Here is a 22,857-nt window from a genome sequence, read left to right on the forward strand (position 1 = left end):
TTTTGTTCACTATCTTCCTTCCCTTTTTTTCTTTTGTCTCACACGCTTGCTCTATTTCTTCTTAGTTTTTATTTCCCTTTTTTCTATTATTTCTTTGCGACCCCTTCTCTTTCTTCCTTTTGTCTGTCGTATTCCTTTCACTTCTCTTTTTCTGCCCCATCTGCTTTCTCTCCTGAGGCCTAGTTATCAATTAAACAACAGGTGCAGTGGCGCTGGGGCCCAGAAACCTATGAACCTCACTGAACTCTAATTCCTGCTGTATTTTCCTACCGAAGTTGCAGTAATCTATTTTCCTTTCTTACTCCAGGGCCTAGGAAAATGTTACTACGCCACTTGTCCTCTCCATCTTTACCCCCAACACCCTCTTTCCTTTCACCGTCCAGTCCGTCCCAAATTATATTTTTGTTATGGTGTTTTGAGCATTACTCAATGCCAAAAGTTTATTTCTGATTAAAGTTTATATGATAATTGTTTATGTTTCAAGTTATTGGAAGAAGGTAAATGGAAGTGCTTTAGTTAAATTCTGGGCCACTGTTATTATATGGCAGGAAAAGACGACATTATGAGGCAGGGTTGACCAATTTAAGTGGCAAGAAAAGTCCAGTTATGGATTTACAATGCCAATAGCTCTAAATCAAGAAAATGCAAGACCTTTTGCATTGCAAATGCTTGTTTATTTTGAGGATGGATTCAAAACTAGTTTATGAATGTGTAAGTTTGTGGGTGTTCCAAAACTTAAATGACATTCCTGCCTTGTAACACCCATTCTCTACCTGTTCCCCACCTCTCCTTGCAGATTTACTCACATGAAAACCTTTAGCCATGATTTGTCAACATTTACACACTGCAACGTTGTATGTAAATCTCCATTTTTTGGACTGATAGTAAAAAATAGTGCAGCAGGTATGATGACATCGGACTGTGCTAAAGGCGACTGGTTTGCTCGACGCTAGATATGTTTTGGCACTGCACTTCATGAAAGGGTGACGCAAGTGGAGCCTTTCGTGAGATTTGTTCTTGAGGCACAATCTCTTTTAAAATCCTGCACACAAAGTGAATAACATTAAAATGTGTACCTCTGTGGACATTACGTGTTTTAACTGGGGGAACACTGTCTGCACCTGCTTTCATTTGGCCCAAATTTTATAAGCAAATCCACACAGGGTGCAGTATTGTAGTTGACCTTGCTTTACATGGAATACTAGGTGTGTTTGCGCTGTTCCCGCCGTGCTACATTCCCTTAACATAACTGCTGAGGGCTTTGGCATTATACCACACAAGGGCATTTGACGCTGCACTCATGTCTACACAAGAAAGGACCTCCTATCACTGCTGTTTGCGCCGCTAGCATTGTGCGACCGTCTGCTCTTACTTTAAGTAATTATACAATTTCATGTAAACAAGTACTTCAATGAGTTCAACACCAACTTTTGAGAATGGCAGAATCGCGTTTGCTTCATAAAAATGCATAGATGTATATTAAAAAAACACTAAAACACACAAATAGTATTGTAAATTAGGCCCATTGTGTCTTAATGGTATTGCTCTGCTTTCCAGTTAGGAGCCTGATGTCTAGCATGTGGAACAGTTCTGCTTTTTAAAGAGTAAGCCTGTACAACATTCCTCTTACACTAGGGACATGACAAGTGTTTGCAGTGGGAATAAGAGGAAAAGCTTTCAAAACATTTTTGCACTCTGAAAACCAGTTTGCTTCCTCTTGTGAAGAGGTTTCATGATTACTCAATTTAGTAGGAGGCTTCACGTACCAGTGTATTTTGTACCCCTATTCTAGTTAAGTAAAAACCCAATCCTGCTCCTTGCTAGAGTCTATGTGTCAGTGTTGGGTGATGTGAAGGTGTTTGATAGACACATTCTTCCCTAATTAAACGTTGCTGTTCCTTTATAGATAATCATGAAGGGGTCATGTTCCTCCTTGGTTGGACTGAAAGGATCCGGGGCATCGGAGACTAGCTTAGGGCCGCCACAAATGATTGGCCCAGGAGTGGCACTGTCCCAGCTCGAGGAAGCTTCAGATCTTCTGGTGGTGCACAGAGACTTTGCATCTGCCCTGGAGGTGTGTGAGAAGGGCTGCCAGGCTATCAGCGCTGATCCAGCAAGCCAGGGAGATTACAGGTATGACGTTAATCTGTGGACATACATGCTGAAGCTGCCTTTGACTACATGTCTCATTTTTAGCAAAACACTTTTACAACACACAATGCCTTACTTCTGTTTGTCTAGTCGGAAAATGAAACTTTACTTTTTATTTGCATCTTCCTTCCTCTCAATACTATAATTTAGTAGTCAGTCATAATTTCCATCACTCTTTCTCTTGTCCATTGCTTTCTTGCACATTGCTGTCCTGCATGATTAACCCGTACCCCATTTGTTGATTGGGAGCAGGTTGACTGCGTTCTTGCACAATGTCCAGTGTCTCCTGTCCCATTCCACTGTTCTTGATCATCCTACCCAATGAATGGATAACTTATAAAGCATTCAACACTGATAAAGGTCTCTTAGCAGTAGTCTTAGGGAGAATCTAGAGCACAACTCTTTGCAAACAGTCTGTTACAGATACTGGGAGACCATAACAGAATCAGTTACAGTAGTCAAGCCTAGGGTTAATCACAGCCCTTACTACTTAGGCCTTCTGTTTTGGTTGATAGTAATAGGAAGATAGGTTTCAGTCTTTCTAACAAGTGAATACAGGTTGTTAGAAATGGGGTCTCTAGTTGGCAGTTGGTTTGCACCCTGTCCAAGTAGGGACCCTCACTCTAGTCATGATAAGAGAGATACCCGCTCAAATAACCCCTGCTCACCCCCTTGGTAGCTTGGCACAAGAAGTCAGGCTTATCTCAGGAGCAATGTGTAAAGCATTTGCACATAACACACAGTAATAAGTGAAAACAATACAAATGGACACCACACCAGTTTTAGAAAAATAGCCAATATTTATCTATATTTAAACAAGACCAAATATGATAACAATCCAACATACAGTAATAAAAATATGAATTCTGCAAGATTTACTCAAAAATACAGTTCCTTGAAGTCGATAGCTCCACCTGAGGCTATCACGGCGTTGTGATGAACAAAACCAGCAGTTCAGGCCGCCCGCAGCGTTGCGGGCCAGCTACGGTGTCGGGAAGACCCTCAAACAGTACCTTGGATTTGCAGGGCGTCGTGATCCTCGCGATGAACTCCGGAGAGCGGCGTTGCTGACGTCGCGGTGTTGGTTCCAGAGTCGGTGCAGGAGTCGTCGGACCCTTGAGGTCACACGTGTTGCGGATCGAACTCCAGGCCGATGAAGTCAGGTGCGCCGGCGTGGATGGTGTCAGGGCTGCAGTGCGAAGCGGGACAATGTGACGCACGGTGCCCAAAGGTCATGGTGCAGGTAGCGGCTCGGTGATGGCATCGCTGCGACCAGGGCTGCGGTGTGAAGCGGGGCGGTGCGACGTGCGGTGTCTACAGGCCACGGTGCAGGCAGCAGCGCCAGTGTCAGCAGGAGCGTCGTCGTCGGGGATGCCCAGGCTGCGGTGTGAGCAGGTGATGCCGGAGTGCGGGCCCACAGTTCGCGGTGCGAGCAGCGGCTCGGTGAAGCGTTCGATGACGGCGTCGGGAGGACAAGGGTCGCAGTGCGAAGCAGGGCAATGTGACTCCGTTTGCAAAAATAGAGTCCAAAACCAGGAGGTCAGAAGGCAAAAAGACAGGGGAGACATGCTAAAAAGCAGCCAGGTCTAACAAAGGTGCCCACCAACTCACCTATTTGTGGAGCTAGAGACATCCTCCAGTCAATGGTAAATCTAAAATTCTTCACCATGGAGGCTAAGCTGGGCATTTGATTCAAGAAATCTAGGAGGTACAGTGCCCTGGACTCCACCTACACATTTGCCTGCAAGGAAAATAAACTCTCACTCTTATTGTTATTCAAATGGAGCTTCTTCTGATACGTCTTAGAAAAAGGTCCTACTGAAGTTGAAAGGTTGGAAGGTATTACAAACATCAGAGTCAGTATGCTAGTGAAACAGGAGAACTGTATGCATTTTTAGTGGGACAGGAGATAAAGGGTAGTCCTGTAGGATGCCACACTCTGGAGAAACTGGGGCAGAATGGATTGTTCCTCATCTCATTATCTGTGGTCAGTGATATAGAAACAATCTCAACCAGCTAATCATCTGCAGAGCAGCATGTACCACTTGTATAGTCTTATAGAGTAACACTTTATTGTTTATGCTGTCAAAAGTTACTGATAGGTCCAGCAGTACCAAGAAGCATCTCCCCTTTCATCTCCTCATCTTAAAGTATCATTCCAAAACCTTAACAAGATATTTTCTTTCCTCTGTTGATGGTGAAATCCAGATAGAAAGCTAGAGAGGCAATTTATGCTGTCCAGATGCCCTTGGAGCTGCTGGACCACAATTTTCTCTGTTATTTTGGCCATTACTAATAGAGCCATAGTAAGCCTAAAATTGACAAGCACAGTTGGGTCGAATTGGGTTTTTTCAGCAGGAGGCTGAGAGCACAGTCTAAGATCAGCTGGTAAGAAACACTTCTGGAATGACCAAGATAATAAGTTCTCGGAGAAAGGGGCAAAACAAGTAGCAAACCTTCCTAGGGGCCATTCTGGCACTGGATTAATTGCTAGGTTTAAGAGTGCTGAGAATATTTACTATGTCTGCCAGACTAAGAGTGAATAAGTAGAAAGAGGGATTTGGTGTGGTCTTATCGGTTGGTCTTGGGGTGATTTTCCCTGTAAGTGAAAGGTACATTCCATCGCCTCCTCAAAGTGACAGTATGTTATTGGACGTGTTTATTTGGGTACTTGTCATCCTCCTCTGATTGTATTGTCCTACTGTTGGTGTGACCTTGAATACTTGTTTCACACCTACAGGTGAAGTGGTATCATTGTACTTGTAAGTTCTTGGGTACTTGATTGCTTATACAACATCCTCCTCTAACTGATGTGTTGTCCTGCAGTTGTCAAGGGCTGGAAGTTGGGTGTTGATCCATCACCTCTCTCATTGAGGCCTTGAGTAAAAGTGGCCACATTGCTTATCCCGATTGCAACACAGGTTACAGGCTTGATGTGTTTGGAAGAACACAAGGAAGAAAAGGCCAAAGTCACTAAAACCTGCAAGTGATCCCAATAGTAGGACGGTCTTGCAAGGCTAAACATTTGGATCTGGGTTAGACTAGGCCTGTAACAAAGCTGTAGTAATACCAGGACTGGAGCAGAAGAGAAGGTGGTAGGCCTGGAACAGAGCTGGAGTAAGACGGGGACTTGAGCAAAGCTGGAAGGCCCAGAGCAGACCTGGAGCAAGATCAAGAGCAGCACTGGACTAGGACTGGGGCAGACAGATAGAAAGCAGACAGTCCGACTGACTTTCGAAAGGTAGGTGGACTGTAGTTTTGGTGCATGGGGTACTCTGTCACGTTTGACCAGTGTGGAGATAATCAAAAGGTCAGAAACTGCCTAAAACTAACTCCAGAGACGGATCTCTGGAATCCACATTGGTGTCTGCTATTTTAGAATAAATGCTAGGTAGAAATCCAGGTCAGTGTGCTTTCATTTCCACTGACCAGTGCGGGCAATGACCTCGCAGTGTTGGGTGAATAACTTGAGTTCCTGAACCTGTTTCTTTAATTGCTATCTTCTTACTATGAGGGACATCCTGAGCCAGACCCATGCACCAGGTGTTGTAGACCGCTTAGAGAAGAATGACTTGCTTGCTGGAAAACGATGAACTACATCCTCCAGGGGAGAAGCTGTGCAAAGACTTGGGTCCAAGCCCTGCGAAAGCAGCTGCATCTGCATGGAGGGAAGAGTCTGAAGATGCTGTGCTCACTACTGTGACAGGGCTGACCATATTTCCCCTCACTCCTATACATAATAGTCCTGACTTCTCACCTGGCATGACTGGAGAAGAATATGACCTCTGGAGAGTTCAGGGATGCAAACACATAGGTGGCCCATTTGACACTAATGGGATCAAGGCCTTTGAACAAATGAAACATGAAAATAGTATCCCTGAAGCTGAGATGATTTACTACCTACAAATTAGGCACTGGGTGTTGCATGTGGATGTCAGGTCCTTCACATCCAGATATCTGACAACCTTTGAGAAGTGGCTGCTGGATAAGGAGGGAGACTGACGGCTTCCCTCAGAGTCAGAAATGATGAGAAAAAGAAACAGGCAGGCCCTACACCCCAGGAGAGTGGGGATACATTTGCTGAAGGCCAGATTGCCAGCCCGCTGCACACATAATAGGGAATTGCTCACAAAAATCAGGTTATTGGTGTTACACCCCCTGATCACTGCCTTGAAATCCTTGTGTTTTGATTAAAACATGCAGATGAGTTTTACCTTTTTCTAGTTCTGATAGGTGGTTGTCTGTGGCTGTTTTCTAACACATTTATTAACGTGCTGCAGCTTTAAGCTTGTGGGTCTCCAAAAAAGAAGAATTTCTTTCCCCAGCTTGGTTTTGTCAGCCTGGTGAAAGCCATTCTTCGTGAAACATATGTGACAAAAGGTTCAACTAAAAATGTCTGTCATAAGCAGTTTCTTCAAGTTGTTTTTTTTATTGTAATCACATACTGGAGGAACATAACTCTAGGTGCATAAGCAGGCAGAAAAGACATGCTCTCTGAGCGTGGATACAGTCAATGTCCCTGGGTCTGTAGACAGATAATGCCCGTTTGATGTATGGCTAATCTTTCTAGCCCTGATCTGTTCACTGATTTCTGCCTCCATAGGTTCGATGATTTGAAGACTTCACTCTGCATCGTGGGAGTTCAGGCACTTGCAGAGATGAACCGGTGGAGAGAGGTCCTCTCCTGGCTCCTCCAGTATTACGAGGTGCCTGAGAAGATTCCCATGAAACTCCTGGAAATGTGGTAAGTATGTTGGGGAACAGAGTTGGGTCAGGGCTTTATAGACAGTACCCAAGGTTAGCTCAGCACACGAACACTGAAAGGCAAGAGAGAAGAAAATGCTTCAGGCGAGAAAGGTTTTAATTGAGGTGCTTTAGAAAGTGTTTATTTACAAATATTTGTATTTCAGACATTTTAAATACTCCCAGGTTCAGAATCAAATTGTTACTAGCAAAACCAAGGCAATCATTTATTGTTAATGGAAAGAATACAAGGAGACCTGAGAAGAGATTGTAGATGGATTTCTCTTACATTCCTGGTGAAAAAGTTAGTGTCAAATGAATTGTGCACAGTAACTTACTACCTTTGAGCTCCAGCACATAACAAGTATATCACTATACTTCCGATTGGAGCCTTAGACCTGTGTTCCTTTCTATCAACATAATTTACCATTTAATAGTATAGCAGAACTGATTGTAATCAAACCTGGTTCCTTTCCTTTGTCAGTTTGACAGAAACTCCATTTATTCAAGCATCCACAGCTGGCCCCATGCCCTACAGCTTCACAGCTGCATGGTTTTCAGCATACCTCTTCTTATTCCTGCCCTGCCCTGCCATCTGTGGTCCATACTCAGCCTGCCAGCTTACACTGACAGTTCTCAGACTTCTGTCATAGAAGTCCAGTGCTAGTTTCATTGGATCCTGATGAATGTAATCCTGACTGTAAGGGTGACTAATGACAGCTGGGGCGTTACTGTTCAGTGCTCATTTACTCACAGTAGAACCTCCAAGATAGTAACAAGCTTGGTTGTAGGATAAAATTAAGGGTGATCATGAGTCTTGTGTTTGTTTTTTGCCTGTACTTTCTTTTCAATGGCAGGTCCAAGCTATCAATATCAGCAGTGGGCTACGAACTAGATTCACTTTACCAGGGTTTATTCCTTCTATCCTCTCTGACTTAATACAGATTGTAGGGAGGCCAAAAGGAATTTGTTAACTGTGATTAAATCATATACCCTTCATCTGACTAAATTGTTTCTTGATCTCATGCAACTTTCAGAAAGTACATTTTAGAAAAGATTTGTATTCCACTTGCATAATTCTGAAAAGCACCAGCGGTATTAGGTAGAATTTCAATTTTGTAATATGATTGCTTGAGGGTACCAAAGGTTGCGCCCTTGTCTGATGCTTGCATTTTTGGGGAACGGTTTGTGTACCGCTGACTCAACTTTAAAATCACCAATTACTATACCACCACTGAGACCTTAGTTAAGGTGCCACCATTTGCCCATAATGAGGTGCCTGCCGCACTGCTTTCTTGAAAATTTGTCCTGAATTTGAGCTAGGAAGATGAATCTTGCTTGGTGAAAAAGGGCAAACCTCTTGTCCTGAATGTGAACTAGTAAGTCCCCCCCCTCCTTACTTGATGTTAGGCTTTTTCTTCAGGTCTCTGAGCAGATAGATCAGATCTGCACCTGGCATAGAGTGGTGGTGCTGCCATTCCTCCCGCTGTTCCAGGGCCTTCAGCTGCATTGTCTGCTTTTGATTAGCCATGTAACTCCTTTGTGCCCTCGGCTGTCCAGTACTTGCTTGAGCAGCCAAGGCTTAGTCCAGGACATGCTTATGGGTTTATCCCTGTTAAGTAAGATTCAAATGCAACAAAAGCCAATCTCCAGTGAGTGATATGTCTTGAAAAGAGGATATGACTTTATCATACAGTCAGAAAAGTAGAAGTGTTCGTTTTTTGTTTTTTTTGTGCAATTTTAGGCAGCGCGGACTTGACCTGAAGGTATTGGATCGCTTTGTGTGAACACCACTTACAATACACAAGGACACATTCATTTTTGTGTTTTTATTTTTTAGGCTCAGGGAGGTTAAGTGATTTGCCAGAATCACAGGCTGTTTAGCAAACGCTGAGACTCAAACCTGGTTACCCAGTTCAAAAATCAGCAGCTCTGGCCGTTATGAAAGTTAGATAATGTAGGATAAAACAGAGACTCACATGGGTTGAGATCTGACCTCTAAAAGGATTTTTGTGCAGTGCAAATTCGGATGCTAATAACCTGTTCGTTTTTGGGGGAATTCTTTCCTGTATATATATGATGGAAATTATGAGGAAACCAATTCTCTGAAGTCCTTAGATATGGAGACCTGGAAACTAAGGTTCAGGTAACTTTGTCCTTCAAGCAGTACATGAAATGCTACAGTGTGGCATGAGGTGCCTTTAGGGTCAGCGGGCTTAGACTGCTGCCACTAAGAGTGCTGAAAAAGACTCCAACTTGAAAAGTGATAAAGTGCGGCGAGAAAGGGACTTTAACAGAGGGTCTGAGCAAAGACCAGGGGGACATGTTTCTCAGTACCTCAGACCTCACCAAACCCTCTTGGTGATGGTTGGAGCTACCTTCAAAGTCAGTATCTGCAAACTAGCTGGTCATGGTTGGTAATACTTGGTGGTACTGAGTCAAAACTGGCTCATGTGTTAGACAGGGCATACCACGATCCCAGATACTTGGTGGACGGATGTCCCGGTTGGCCATTTAGAGATCACCTGGGCAGTCTTTTAATCCCAGTATTTTGGGAACTACTGGTTGAAGGTGTACAATTATTTCACAGTTAGGGCCTAGAGGCACTGGGCTTGTTTTGGGTGGTTGGGCATGGCTCCAAGGTCAAAGGAACTAGAAGCCAATATAATCCAGTAGGAAGTCTAGAATTCTTGGACTCTAGACAATCAATTTGTGTCTTAAATTATCTTCAATGCCCACCAGGACCGAAAGAGTCCCTAGGCCTCCGTCCAGCAATACAGGATGCAGGTAGGAGGGCATTAGGAAGTGATTGGAGTTTACCTGTTATTGTGACAATGATGAAAGGGAATGCACTAGAGACAAGTCACTAGTACACACTACTTGCTTGCCTGGATACTGCTTACCTTAATAACTCTTTTTAGGTCTCTTGGTTTCTACATTGTTGCCTGTCCTTGTTTCTTAACAAAGACTACAGTCTCTGGGGAAGAGTAGGCAAATAGTCTGAAGGAACGATGCTGGCTTTCTGTGGTTGGGGATTTCTTCATTCTTCTCCTCGCAGCTCCTCAGAAGACAGGTTGGTAGGGAGGTCAACAGACCATCATCCTTACTCTTTCTTTGTTTGGAAAGAGACAAGTCACAGAAATGTCATATCCCACCAAGCTCCACACATAAGCATGCGTGGAAAAATTTACCTAATTTTTCTTCACACAAATAATGTAGCCTAGCAAGCAAGGATTGCTGATATGCTCAGCTAACCAAATCAGAAGTTCCACAGAAGTAAAATATTGTACTAATCCATGAATGGAGTCACTAAGGAAATGGCCTAAGGCTTAGGTTAACTCGGAATCTTCTTTTATCATGTTTTATCCATATAGTATTACATCTGGAGCCCATCCTCCACCCTATCATAGTTTACTAATTTTTCTGCGTCTCAAGACCCCTCTAACGACGAGCCCTCTCTCTCACCTGCCCCCCTTCCCCATTTCCCAACACCAGTTACAGCAGGCTATTAATGATTCCAATTCTCAAATCCATCCCTCCATTGATAAAGCGTTTGCAAAGCTGGCATCTGTTTGGTGCTTCTCTCTCCGGATGCCTTTTTCCCCTCTTGTTCTAACCTGGCCCTCGCATCATCCACTTCCCATAGGAAGCCACTGTTTAAACATAAGCACCTTCAAATAGCCTTCCAAAGCAAAGCAAAAGTGGGCTTCGCCACCTGGAGCACCCATTTCCAAGAAACCGCAGCACAGCATCTCAAACAATGCCCAAGGCCCACCACCCAAGGCCCAATTCAGGGATGCAGCCTTCCACGACGTAGAGGACGATTCCTTATTCAATACCACACTATCCATCAATGATGGTGATCTTGACCTGGAGGTACTGGTTCCTTTACCGACCTCTGATATCTCTGCTACTCCTCAACCTTCTCTCCTCGATCTCCTATGTGAACTCATGTTATTTGATAAAAAAGAGAAAGGCCTCAGGCCAGTGATAATCCTTTGTTCCCTCAACCATGGTGTCATCTATCACCATTTCAAAATTGAAGGCATTCACCTTCTATGTAATAACCTCCTACCTGGAGATTGGTTAGTAAGACTCAATCTGAAAGATGCATATTTTTTTATTTCCATCTGCCCCAAACGTCAACCTCTGCTAAAATGTCAATGGAAGCCCCAAACGTAGCAATTCGGTTGCCTCATCTGTGGCTTATCTTCAGCTCCTTGGTATTTCGCTAAGATTTTTTGTATCATAGTAGCCCATCTTTGCACCAGAGAGAGTCGCCTTATTATTTAGCTAAAATACATCCTGATAATGCATCAAGGCTCCCTGACACACTGTCTTCATCTGAAATGGACAAGCTCCCTTCTTCACAACCTTGCTTTTCTTGTGAGCTTTGAAAAACCATCATGCTCTCCATCTCAAATATCCTACTTTCTGGACTTTACATTAGACACTGCCTCCTGTTTTCTGAAACTTTCTCTCAAGAAGATCTCTTGCATCAATAAGAAACTACAGTCGACCCTAACACTCTTGTCCCTGCCTATGAGATCTCTCACCCATCTGATAGGCCTCCTAGCAGCCTGTATTCAAGCCATCTTTCCTGCCTCACTCCACTATCTGGCGTTACCGCGATGGAAGACTCGGCTTCTCTGCCAGGGTTTCTACTATTCGGACTTCTGTGGTGGCTTCTGAACATCGAATACTCGAATGACGAGGCTATTTTTGGCTCTCTTCCAGACATAGGGGGTGATTCTAACTTCGCCCACCGAAGTTCCCCCACCAAAATACCGCTCCGCGGTCGAAAGACCGCTGAGGGTATTTTGGGATTTGCCCTGGGCTGGCGGGCGGCCGCCAAAAGGCCGCCCGCCAGACCAGGGCAAATCAACCTTCCCACGAGGACGCCGGCTCAGAATTGAGCCGGCGTAGTGGGAAGGTGCGACGGGTGCAGTGGCACCCGTCACGTATTTCAGTGACGGCATAACAGACACTGAAATACTTTGTGGGGCCCTCTTACGGGGGCCCCTGCAGTGCCCATGCCATTGGCATGGGCACAGCAGGGGCCCCCAGGGGCCCCGCGGCACCCCCTACCGCCATCCTGTTCCTGGCGGGAGACCCGCCAGGAACAGGATGGCGGTAGGGGGTGTCAGAATCCCCATGGCGGCGGAGCGCGCTCCGCTGCCATGGAGGATTCTGCAGGGCAGCGGGAAACCGGCGGGAGACCGCCGGTTTCCCGCATCTGACCGCGGCCGAACCGCCGCGGTCAGAATGCCCTGCGGGGCACCGCCGGTCTGTCGGCGGTGCTCCCGCCGACCCTGGCCCCGGCAGTCTCGGACCGCCGGGGTCAGAATGACCCCCATAATCATTAGCTCATACGCAAGCAAGTCAAAGTCGGGGTGCCCACTCTGGGGCCCTATCAACTGGCAACCTATGGTCTTTTACTGAAAAATCCCTCATTTTCAATGCCCAAGAGGTCCTGGTTGGCACCATTATCACTAAACATGTCTCGCTTCTCAGTCCTCCTAAAAATGGACAACTTTAAAGCACTCGGATATGTCAACAAACTACAGGGCTTGAAATTCAAGCCTCTAGCGGATCTCTCCAAAGATCTCTGGGATCATTTCCAGTGCAACAACCTCTACGTGGTGGCGGAAGACCTCCCCGCCCTCTTCAGTTGCACTGCAGACTGGTTCTCTAGGCACCTACGAGACTCCAGCAACAGGATATTCAGCTGACATTTTTTGCCAGATTTCAGTTCTCCCGGGTCCCACTGATGTGGACCCCTTTACTTTGCTCTCGAACAAGCAACTGTCAGTTTTCGTGAGTTGGCAACCGGATCCGAATGGCTGGGAGATAGACACCTTTCCCCAGGAGTGGTCTCTCTTTTGCCCATATGCATTCCTTGCATCTGGTCTTCTGTCCAGAGAACTCCTATCCAGATGTGTCTCCGGCAAGATAGTTATAGTTATACCCCATTGGCCCTCTCAAGCTTGGTTCCCTCATCTCCTGTAGCTAGCCACAGACTTTCCTCACCATCTCCCTTATTTTGACTCTTCCCCTTTTGGGGCCCATAAGGTAACTCCCATGACCTTCACACTCATGATCACCTTCACCATCTGGCTCTGGAAATCTCTGGGTATCATCAAGTTGGCCTGATCATTCGGAAATTACTGCAAACCTCGTTGACAAGTCATGGGCTCCTGGCACTAGTCAAACCTAGAAGTCTACCTGGCGGTCCTGGATTCATTGGTGCTAGTGACAAGACCTGGATCCCCTTGCTCCCACTCTTTCCCCTTTGGCGTATTTCTACTCTCTTCCTTTTCTCCAAAGGCCTTAGCTACAGGACTATTAGCCCCTACCGCTCTGCTATCGCAGCCCACCTTCTCTTTATTAATGGAATCCCTTTGGCAAGAGACAATTTTTTTTGCACCCTTGGAAAGACATCTCTCTCAGGAACTCCTCTTCCTCGTTATGCATCTACGTGGGATGTCTCTTCTATATGGACCTTCCTCTCTTCTAAGTTCCCAAACTCCAGTCTTTCTTTGATTCTCTCACTCGAACTTGCTTCACTTCTTTACCTCGTCTCTTGTAGGAAGGCTACATATGTTAGCGCCCTCTCTGTCTCCGGTCCCTATTTCTTACCAATTAGGGTAATGTTTTACATCATAGCCCACACCAAGACATCCTCCATGTTGTTCTTGTACCCTTATTTCCCCTCCTTTCCATCTCTATGTGTAGCATCATGTATTCAAGACTGTCTCTTGTACCTTTTCCTTTTGTTTTTCTGAACAGCTTCTCCTTTCATTCAGAAAGTCCCACAATCCAGTCTCATCAGCAGCCTTGGCTTGAAGGATCACATTCACCATGGCACCAGGGGCATCAATATCTCCTGTTTCAGTGCCCATTGCACTACAGGGGCCATGGCTTTCAAAGCGATCTTCTGTGGCTCTAGATTAGAATATATCCTCAAAATGGCCAATTTGTCTTGTGCTGCTACTTTTAAAACTTGTACTTCCTGCACTTACGGCTGATCACGTCCTAGCTTAGCTTTGAACATACATAGTGCCTCATTCTCTTGTGTAAAATGGGGATTTTCCTAGCTTCAGGGAAGGGGACATCGTATAAAATTTTAAAGACAATGAGGCATGTACAATATCCACTTTTAAGTTCGATTATTCCTACTTGTTCCTTTTACTATCTTCATTGGCACACATTCTTCTCTCTTCTGTCATTCATTTTCTCTATTTTTCTCCTGCCAAGGCTCTGCCTCCAAGTTACCTCACTATTATTCTTTCTTTCAGGTCTAGTGTAAGATCCCTGCTGATGATCCATGGCTGCTGACTTGTAATCTGAAGTCCTTTTGATGGCCTCCTCATGTTTTTCACATTATTATCCCTCCCACCGCTGTTGACTTCAAGTACCATTTGGGATGGTTTCTGAATTCTCCTGATATTAGCAATAAGAGAGTGTGTGTGATTACAGGAGGGACTGTCTTATAGGACTGATTATGTCTCAAAGAGTTGTGACCTCACACCTTATTATTGCTGTTTTGGTAGAAGTAAAGGGAAATGCTAATTTTACTGCCTCGTTGTCTTTTAAATAAAATCTAAGGTTTCTCACTGTAACTCTCATAAGTGTATCAAGTTTCATGGGCAGTGGTCTGCAGCTTTGCTGACTTTGCTATTTGGCTGTTTCTGGCTCTTCTTTCTCTTTGCGATGTGGCAGCAATATGAGATGTGGCGTCAGTGAGTGTTATGTGATATCACAGCATCACAGAACCCCACTGCATCATCTTTGAATGCTGATGTGGTTGCAGTGCCGTTAGAGAGGGCTGTGGCGGTTGACTCCTGACCAGTGCTGTTGTAGGTTGTCCTGTGCTCCAGTAAACCTTCCCTTGGTTTTGCATGTGTCTTGCCGCTCTTCTTTTTCGACGATACAACTGTTTCGAGCAGACGGTGTGCTGATTAAGGATCCGATAGGACAGCTTTCTTCCAGCCTCATCAAACACAGACTGTCATAGCTGGAGTCTCTAAGCATTCTAACATGCAACATCATAACCCAGCATTCCATGAAATCTTCATTTGCCTCACCGCAGTCCAGGACCATTTCCCTGGAAGTGCCTAGCGCTCACACTGCTACTCATCCAGAGTTCTAGTTAGGGCCCAAAGGCCGCCAGCCTCCTACAATGTGGAGATCTGGATATAATGCGGAATAGAATACAAGAACATTAACTTACCTGCTCTTTGTTTACTGAGTGCAGCAAATGGGTACAGGATCTATCAGCACTTACTCTCCAGTGCTTCGAACCGCAACTGCAAGCACAGATTGTGCCAGGTGCACTGAAATTATTGTAAGGAAATGAATGTGCAGCCTTGGTGGGATATAAGTGCTCCCTTGCTTAAAGAGGGTTTTTTTCTTTTCAGGTAAATAACAGTTTGAAGAACAGGTGGTAGCAGTGTAAGAAATGTTGATACTTGATGGGAATACTTTACTATTGTGGAGGCAGTTTTGTAGGGACATGATTGTTAAAAAAAATTAAAATGGGCCTGAAGCTGAATAGCATTTTACTTTTTTTCTCCTGGGTTCTCTGCAGCATCCTCTTACACAGCAGAGTTGCGGAACCAATGGCGATGCTGGATGTTGGAAGCTCTTGGCTGAGGGACAATGCCAATCGACGTTTGGTAGGATATAGTGGGGTTGTGAAACTGTTTCTTCTCCAGGTGCTGCTGCCACTTGGCCAGTTTGAGGAGGCAGAGGACCTGGCCTTGGAATGTGATGTGTTTTCAGAAAAGCAGCAGCAGGTTCTGCTGGAGGCCATCTCAGAGCGCAGGCAGGCTTGGGATGGCCACGACCCACAGGGCGAAACAAAAGTGACCAATGAAGATGGGTTAGTGCCTGAGAAAGACAAACACTTTGGTAAGTTTTCTAGTCTGAATGTCTTGTGTGTGCTTTGGTAGATGTTCATTGCACTTGTACAAGAATGTGATACACAGCAATAGAAGTTCTATGTTTGATATGCAGCATATTGCCATAAGCAAAAAGAGGACATCTCCTGTACATGTACCTGTGCGCCATAGAACCTCCAATACAAAACTAAAACAAACTCAAAACTAACTAATGCTCCAAGGACCTTTCTTGAGCTTTTAATTGATTTAGAGAACATTCCTTATGGAGCAACAAACCCACCAACTTTCATAATAATGGGCATTCAGCTGACTGAGATTGCTCTCCCCTGGAGCGGTAAGGCCCATGGCAACTTATGGCTGGAATGCTGAGCAGAAAACAACAACCCCAAGACCTAAAATCACCAATAGCTGTGCAGCCAGCAATCCGTGAAGGACTTACGCATTGGATATGTGCCTGCCCTCAAACTCATATCTAGTAATAGCTATGTGACCACATGCTGCGTTCTCTGCTGTCGAGCAAGGAGTTATTTCTTGAACTCTTACAACAAACAGAGGTGTTCCAAAACACCAAAGATTTCCCATTGTTTTAATGTCTTTTTTACTGTGTTTTTTTCCTTTGCTTTGTTTTTGATTTTCATGTTATGTGACTCCATAATCTCCTTTTTATCTCCTGGATCCTCCCCCTCCCTGCCCAGTGAACCTGCTGCACATTTGTCATATGTCTTGCTTTAAGCTTCACTCCCCACCTAAACCAAGTTGTACCTTCAATGTAGTTCTTTAGACTTCATGATTTTGTGTATCCATCAGGCGGGTGCATGGTGTGATTTTGGTCAAATGTTTTCTTATTTTCCTTTGTCATAATTTTTCAGGCTCTGCATCCCAAAGGCTGAAAAGCCTGCTTAACTTCCTCTGCAGAGTTTTGGGGTCAGCCGGCTCTTGCATCCTCTCCCTTCCTCTTAAGCGGATTGTTCTGGCAGTCCTTATCCTTGGTCTCCTGATCCTGAAGGTGGACCCCGGTGAGTATTGGACATTCTCACTACTCCTGTCTCTCTAGTAAACTTGTCCATTAATGCACAAGGTTTCTGGAAAGTGTGCCATTTATGATAGGATTGACTGATTGATAGCTTCCATGTTGCATATATTGTAAAGTTTCGACTGGGGTAAACAGAGGCAAAAGTAAGACATACCGTATTCAGCTAGTCTTTCGATTGTGTTCCACTGCTGTGTAAGTTGGGACAACTTATTTCGCCTCATTTAATACCTTCTACAGTTTAGGACTTCCTTCTATTTTTCTCATCTGGATGTTCTGATCAATGACAAAACCATGGCATTTTCCAGCCACCTTATTGTGCTGTTGCACAGGCATTGGTGGCTTTGGTGTAACGATTGGTGATGGTTTGAGGTCTGTGTGGACGAGGCCCAATCACTTAACAATGAGTGGGGAAGTAGCTTGCCTTTTTAATTTTTATTCTATAAAATAATTTCAGGGTACTAATTCATTAAAACAAAATAAAACCAAAATATAATTTAGAAATGGTAAAAGTGGAGGACTTCTTTTATTCTATATCAATATAAAACAAATCACTTCAGCAATTAGCATAGTATATTATTTATTGACTATTGCCTTTGGATTAATGGCAAGGGTGTCTCAGTTTCACTTTAGTTATTATATCCTTGACATTTAGGCCCTCATTACAACCCTGGCAGTCGGTGGAGAAGTGGCGGTAATACCGCAAACAGGCCGGCGGTAAAAAAAATTAAATTACAAGCATGGCGGTGACCGTCATGCCAAACCGCCACTTCTCCACTCCGACTGCCAGGGTGGTAACGACCGCTGGGCTGGAGACTTCGGTCTCCAGGTCGGCAGCCGTCACTACACCTCCGGCGGCATCACGACCCCGCATAACGCCATGGATTTCCTGTGGTTCTGTACCGCCTCTAAATCCATGGCGGTAGGCACTATCAGTGCCAGGGAATACGTTCCCTGGCACTGATAGGGGTCTCCCCAACCCCCCCCCCTCCCCGGAGTCCACCCCCCAAAGGTGGTTGGACCCCCCACCCCCTCAAACATTGACACACACCCCCATACATGCACTCACACAACTACTACACATACACGCACACATACACACAGACATTAACGCACACATTTCCCATACACACAACACACCCCCTGCATGCATTCACGCACTCACACCCCCCCTCTACACACGCACACCCCCATGCACGCACACAACAAACAACTCCCTCCCCCCCCCTTAACGGACAATCACCTTACCTGGTCCGGTGATCCTCATCCTCCGGGAGGGAACGGGATCCATAGGGGCTGCTCTGCCGCCAGCACCCCGTCCCCCGAACACCGCCACGCCGAATCATGGGACGTGATTCGGTGGGCAGTGTTCTGATGACTGCAGACCACCAGTATGGCTGCTGGCGGCTCTCCGTCCGAAAAAGGGCGGAGGGCTGCCAGCAGTCATAATACGCTGTGCTGAAAAACGCCTGCACTGGCGGTCTTCAGCACGGCGGTACCTCGGTGGTCTTGAAAAAAGACCGCTGAGGTCCAAATGAGGCCCTAAATGTTTACCATTCCAGGACTTGTACATAATCCTCAAGAACATCCCATATTCCATAATATTTGTTGTTTCATGCTGTCCTTCAGTACATTACTTTCCTCTGCGGTTTACCTTCTATTAGTTATTAATGTCTGGGCAATAGGTTATTGACACTCAATTAAGCACCAACAGAAATGTTATTCATTTTGGCAGGACCAGGTATGCCAGATGGTTTGCTTTTATCAAATTGTGTAGATCGATAGGGCAGTGGCTACAGTAGGCCTTGTGCATGTTACCATGTGCTCCATCAGTACACTGAAAAAGGGATATTAGGACTGGGGATGCATTGTTAGAATTGTTACACTTGGTGCATACCTGGGATAGCAATCCAAATTGGTGATTTGTACCTTTGGCAATCACATTTATCTGCAGTGCTCATAACTGTACCACCTGCACAATATCCAACATTGTGTATGATATGAGCAGTTGCATGCAGATACGGGACAGATATGCCACATAGAATGCTTACAACAGTAGAATACATTTGTAATCAGATGACACAGGCATACCACTCAGTTGTAGAAGTTAGAACATACAGCCAAAACAGCACAAGCTTGGTTGGGCGTCTTTTTGCTCACAACAGCACTTTCCACCACTACACACCATTTACCTTTCTATAAACCAAACTGGACATATCCAACACATTCATATATGTCACCATATAGTTATCACATCACCTAACCCCACTTGCTAGTACCAACTTAAAACATACATCTGCCTGGCAATGGAGATGCCTGCCGACCTAGAAGATGCATAAATTATTCAGTGCAGTCCCTCTGGTTGCTTCTCTCAAACACCAAGAAGATTGACCCACAACTCAATGAAGTTGACATATTCACCTTATACCCATTGCATCACTGATCTTTGCAAGCTGACTAGGTCTGCAGTAGAAAGCTTGTAATTGTTAAAAAAGGCCATCACATTAGTACGGAAAGTGATGCAGTGCTGTACCAGTAGCCACTCATGTGCTGTACACATTCCAGTATCTTAAGGTTTTGTAAGTAGTAGGCTGTAGTGCCTAGGTACCGTTTTTTCCATAGATAAAGTAAAGGATTGTCATGGCAAACAGAGCTAACACAGTTTGGTAAGGACTGGGTAGATCAGTGGCAATGTGCCATACGATTCACGGATGAAAGGATAGGGTGTGGTTCAATTTGTATCCCATCTGTGAGGAAGGAGGTGATTCAGTTGAATGTGGAACCCTGGATACCTAGAAACAGGAACAGATGCATGAAGATCATTTGGCTGACAATGTCAAATGCCACAGAGATGTCGAGAAGAAATGTTTTTATCCCTTCATCATCAGTTGCTTCCAAATTGAAATGAGGATTGAATCCATTCCCCTGCTTAGTCAAAAACTGGCATGTTCATGGCCTAGGAGTAAATTTTATTTGGTGAGTCTGGGCATTTTTCTGCACATCATACATTTTAATTGTTTTGATGGGTACTGCAGGTAAGAGATACATAGGACATTTTTGTAGGATCTCTGGAATTGGGTTCAAAGTATGACTCAGACCAGTGACGGATGATATGAGAATTTTTATTAGGTTGAGACAGAAATGGTGTATAGACACTATGGGATTTGGTATGACTGAAAGTCTGTTCTGTAGTTCTTCCTCGAGTTCTTTCCCTTCTTGCTCCTCCGTCTTGCTTGCCTGAAATCATCCAGTCTCCAGAGTCACCCTCAAGGAAAAGATAAACAGGGGGAGAGATCTTACTATTCAGGTTTTCTCCAGGGTCGTGAAGTCCACCACCACACCGTACAGTCTAATAAATGTGAGGGAAGTTAGGGTCATTGACCCCTAGGATACCCACTTTTATCCCTCTCTGGGATTTCTCATGCCATGCTTTGATGCATGCTATTCTCCCATCATCATGCTCTGACTTATCACTGCTCCCAGTGCTCCTCTCCTTCCCCGTGCTGTGATACTTTTGCTATGACAAATAATAAGACGCAGTGTATGTCAAATCAATGTTGCCTTAAAACCACATCCAATGACCCCATGTTAGTGCTCCCCAGACCACCCGCCATAAGCCCCCTGTGGTACTCGCATGAGGCCGTGACTCTGTCTTTGAGTCACATCGGTCTTGTCCGAGTCGCCTTTCCCTGGGGTCTGTAGTTTGGAATCCATCTTCCATTGAAGATGCAACTGCACCTGCCGGTAGGAGGGTCTGCCCTCCGTGCCTGAAGACTCCAGAGGCTCCAGTGGTTCATCCGTCTCGTCTTCTGTCCCGGCTTCGGCTCTCGACCTATCCTCCTCGAATCTCCATTGTTCTGTGTCCTCTGCTTCTCGTGCTGCTTCCTCCTGTAACTCCTCATCGTGCACACCACACCCTGGCTCCACTGGCCTATAAGCAGTATTGGAGGGTTCAAGGGGTGCGGCCTGTGAAACCACTAGAACGCTTCTACGTGTTTGACGTATGCCCCCGGGGTTCTTGTTGTGACATTTACGAACACCTTATCGGGTAAGCGATCACAGTTCCGTTCCAGGAAGCATTCTTGAATTGCTCGAGTGCAGAGCTGCATTCTAGTGACTTATTGAAGAAGTGGAATAAAAGTGTTGCTAGGAACAGTTATGTGAAAAAGGGGAAGCTGGACAGTAGTCGATGGGGATCCCTAAAGTATTTGCTATCAGTTACAAGAAGTAGGAACTTAGCAGGAAAATGGAGTAGTGCTGAAGGTTAGGGTGGGTGCAGAGAGTTAAAAGGAGAAAGATAAAGCTAAAGGATATGAGAATGAAGGAGCTCATAGCTAATTAAATAGACCTTTAAGTAAATGTAGTGGCTTACTATTGGACCCGGGAGGGTTGGAAGGTATTGCACGAGGCTCAGTAGTTTTTCAAGGATCCAGGAGCCTCCCATTTGAGGGCATTTGCTGGAGAGTCTATTTAATGTGCTTTATTGTTTTCTTGTTCTTTTAAACAATGGCTCGATTGCATATATGATAGTACTAGAAGGCCAGTGTGTCCTCGGGGTTATGGGTGGTGGACATTTCTATTCCATGGCTTTTGCTGTGACCAAGTTTGGGGAGAAGCAACTGCCCTATTTTGGCCTTTTCCTGTTAATGGTTTTCCCGCAGCAGTGCAGTTACAGATGCTAGTGGCTCTCCCGCACATCCAGAATTAGATCAGGTTGAAGATTAAGGTCTAGGAGGAAAGTAAACTGGGGGTTGGACAGGGAATGGCCGGACAAAGGTGCACACAGGGCACTGAAGGAGATAACCCAGTGGTCAGCAGAGTCTTTGGAGGTGCCACAGAGACCAGGGTGTTAACACTAACATTTTACAAAGGGCCATTGCAATATTTCCACCCTAACTGCAGAAACTACTGACACCTTGAGCATGAGTAATTCCGCTACACAGTTCTCCGAATACATATAAGTGGGGATCAGCATGTGGGAGTCACTGATTCCTGGATGTTTTTCTCAGTTCTAGGCATTTCCTCTGCAGTCACCAGTTGAACAGACCTGTTGTGTTCCCATTGATGTTACAATCCAAATGAGGCTGGTAACTCCCATTACTGGCCAGTTCCGGATTAGCGGGGCACTCATACGGGTGTCCCTAATCTTTATCCTTTTGTGTGGCAGATATCATGTGTTACTTCAACAATGTGTTTGGGTGCTGGTCACAGGATGACGTAGACGTGCGGTCGGTCAGGTGGACGATTGGGAGTTAAGGGGATGTGTGGGGTGTATGCATATTTAGGCTGGTGTATGAGGGGCGTATTGTTGGTACTGGATCTGGTTTGAGAAGAGTGCAGTTGTTTGACAGGAGTGCTCAGTATTGTGTTGGTGATAGGTTGGGGTGCCTTTGGTACAGCAGTGGGAGGTTGACATTGATGAGTTTTTTTTAATATGATTTGGGATAATAGTGTAGGTGGAGAGTTCTGGTGTTGAGGGCACCATTGTTTTATATCCGGGTCTGGCATTTTGTCTAGTTTGGTGAATAAGAAGGGACAGTAGATTGTCAGAGTTGAGTGTGAGTGAGATTAAATGGGTTATAAGTGAAATAAGGAGATTGTTAGATGTGGCCTTCTGTGTGTGCCATGCAGAGTTGGGAGGCATAAGGGTGGAAGGTCAGCTGGCATGACATGTTTGAGTTGGGTGAAACGTTTCCTGGGTTTGTAGTTTGCCTCAGGGAGATGACATGAGGGCAGGACAGTCAAAGTTCCCCATAAAATCACTCTGGAATGACAAGGGACAATAAAGACTATTCGCATAATTCTAGAAAGAGGATGGTCTGCATCGGCAAGCTGGACACTACCAGATGTCAAAGGAAGAGGAGAAAAATCTTTGCGTCCATCTCACATTGGAAGGGGGCACATACATGCACAAAATAAGGACAGTATAGAGCAGGTTGTGGAAGATGCAAGCTCATCACACTCATGGTCCTGGAATGATCTTTGTAAGTCTTCGACCTCTTGATAACCCACAAAGTGTTTGGGTCAATT

General features: G+C 45.2%; 1 protein-coding gene across 1 annotated transcript in view; it reads left to right on the plus strand.

Annotated features, from left to right (window-relative positions):
- Positions 1–22,857, plus strand: part of PEX26 (peroxisomal biogenesis factor 26) — a 46,654-nt gene that overhangs the window by 18,437 nt on the left and 5,360 nt on the right. Inside the window, exons 2-5 of the mRNA XM_069228026.1 lie at positions 1,907–2,133; positions 6,755–6,895; positions 15,485–15,807; positions 16,667–16,813. Of these exons, the coding sequence (XP_069084127.1) occupies positions 1,913–2,133; positions 6,755–6,895; positions 15,485–15,807; positions 16,667–16,813 (832 nt within the window). The 5' untranslated portion in view covers positions 1,907–1,912. The remainder of the gene's footprint in view (positions 1–1,906; positions 2,134–6,754; positions 6,896–15,484; positions 15,808–16,666; positions 16,814–22,857) is intronic.

Source organism: Pleurodeles waltl, chromosome 4_1, assembly GCF_031143425.1.
Source record: "Pleurodeles waltl isolate 20211129_DDA chromosome 4_1, aPleWal1.hap1.20221129, whole genome shotgun sequence".
NCBI lineage: Eukaryota > Metazoa > Chordata > Amphibia > Caudata > Salamandridae > Pleurodeles > Pleurodeles waltl.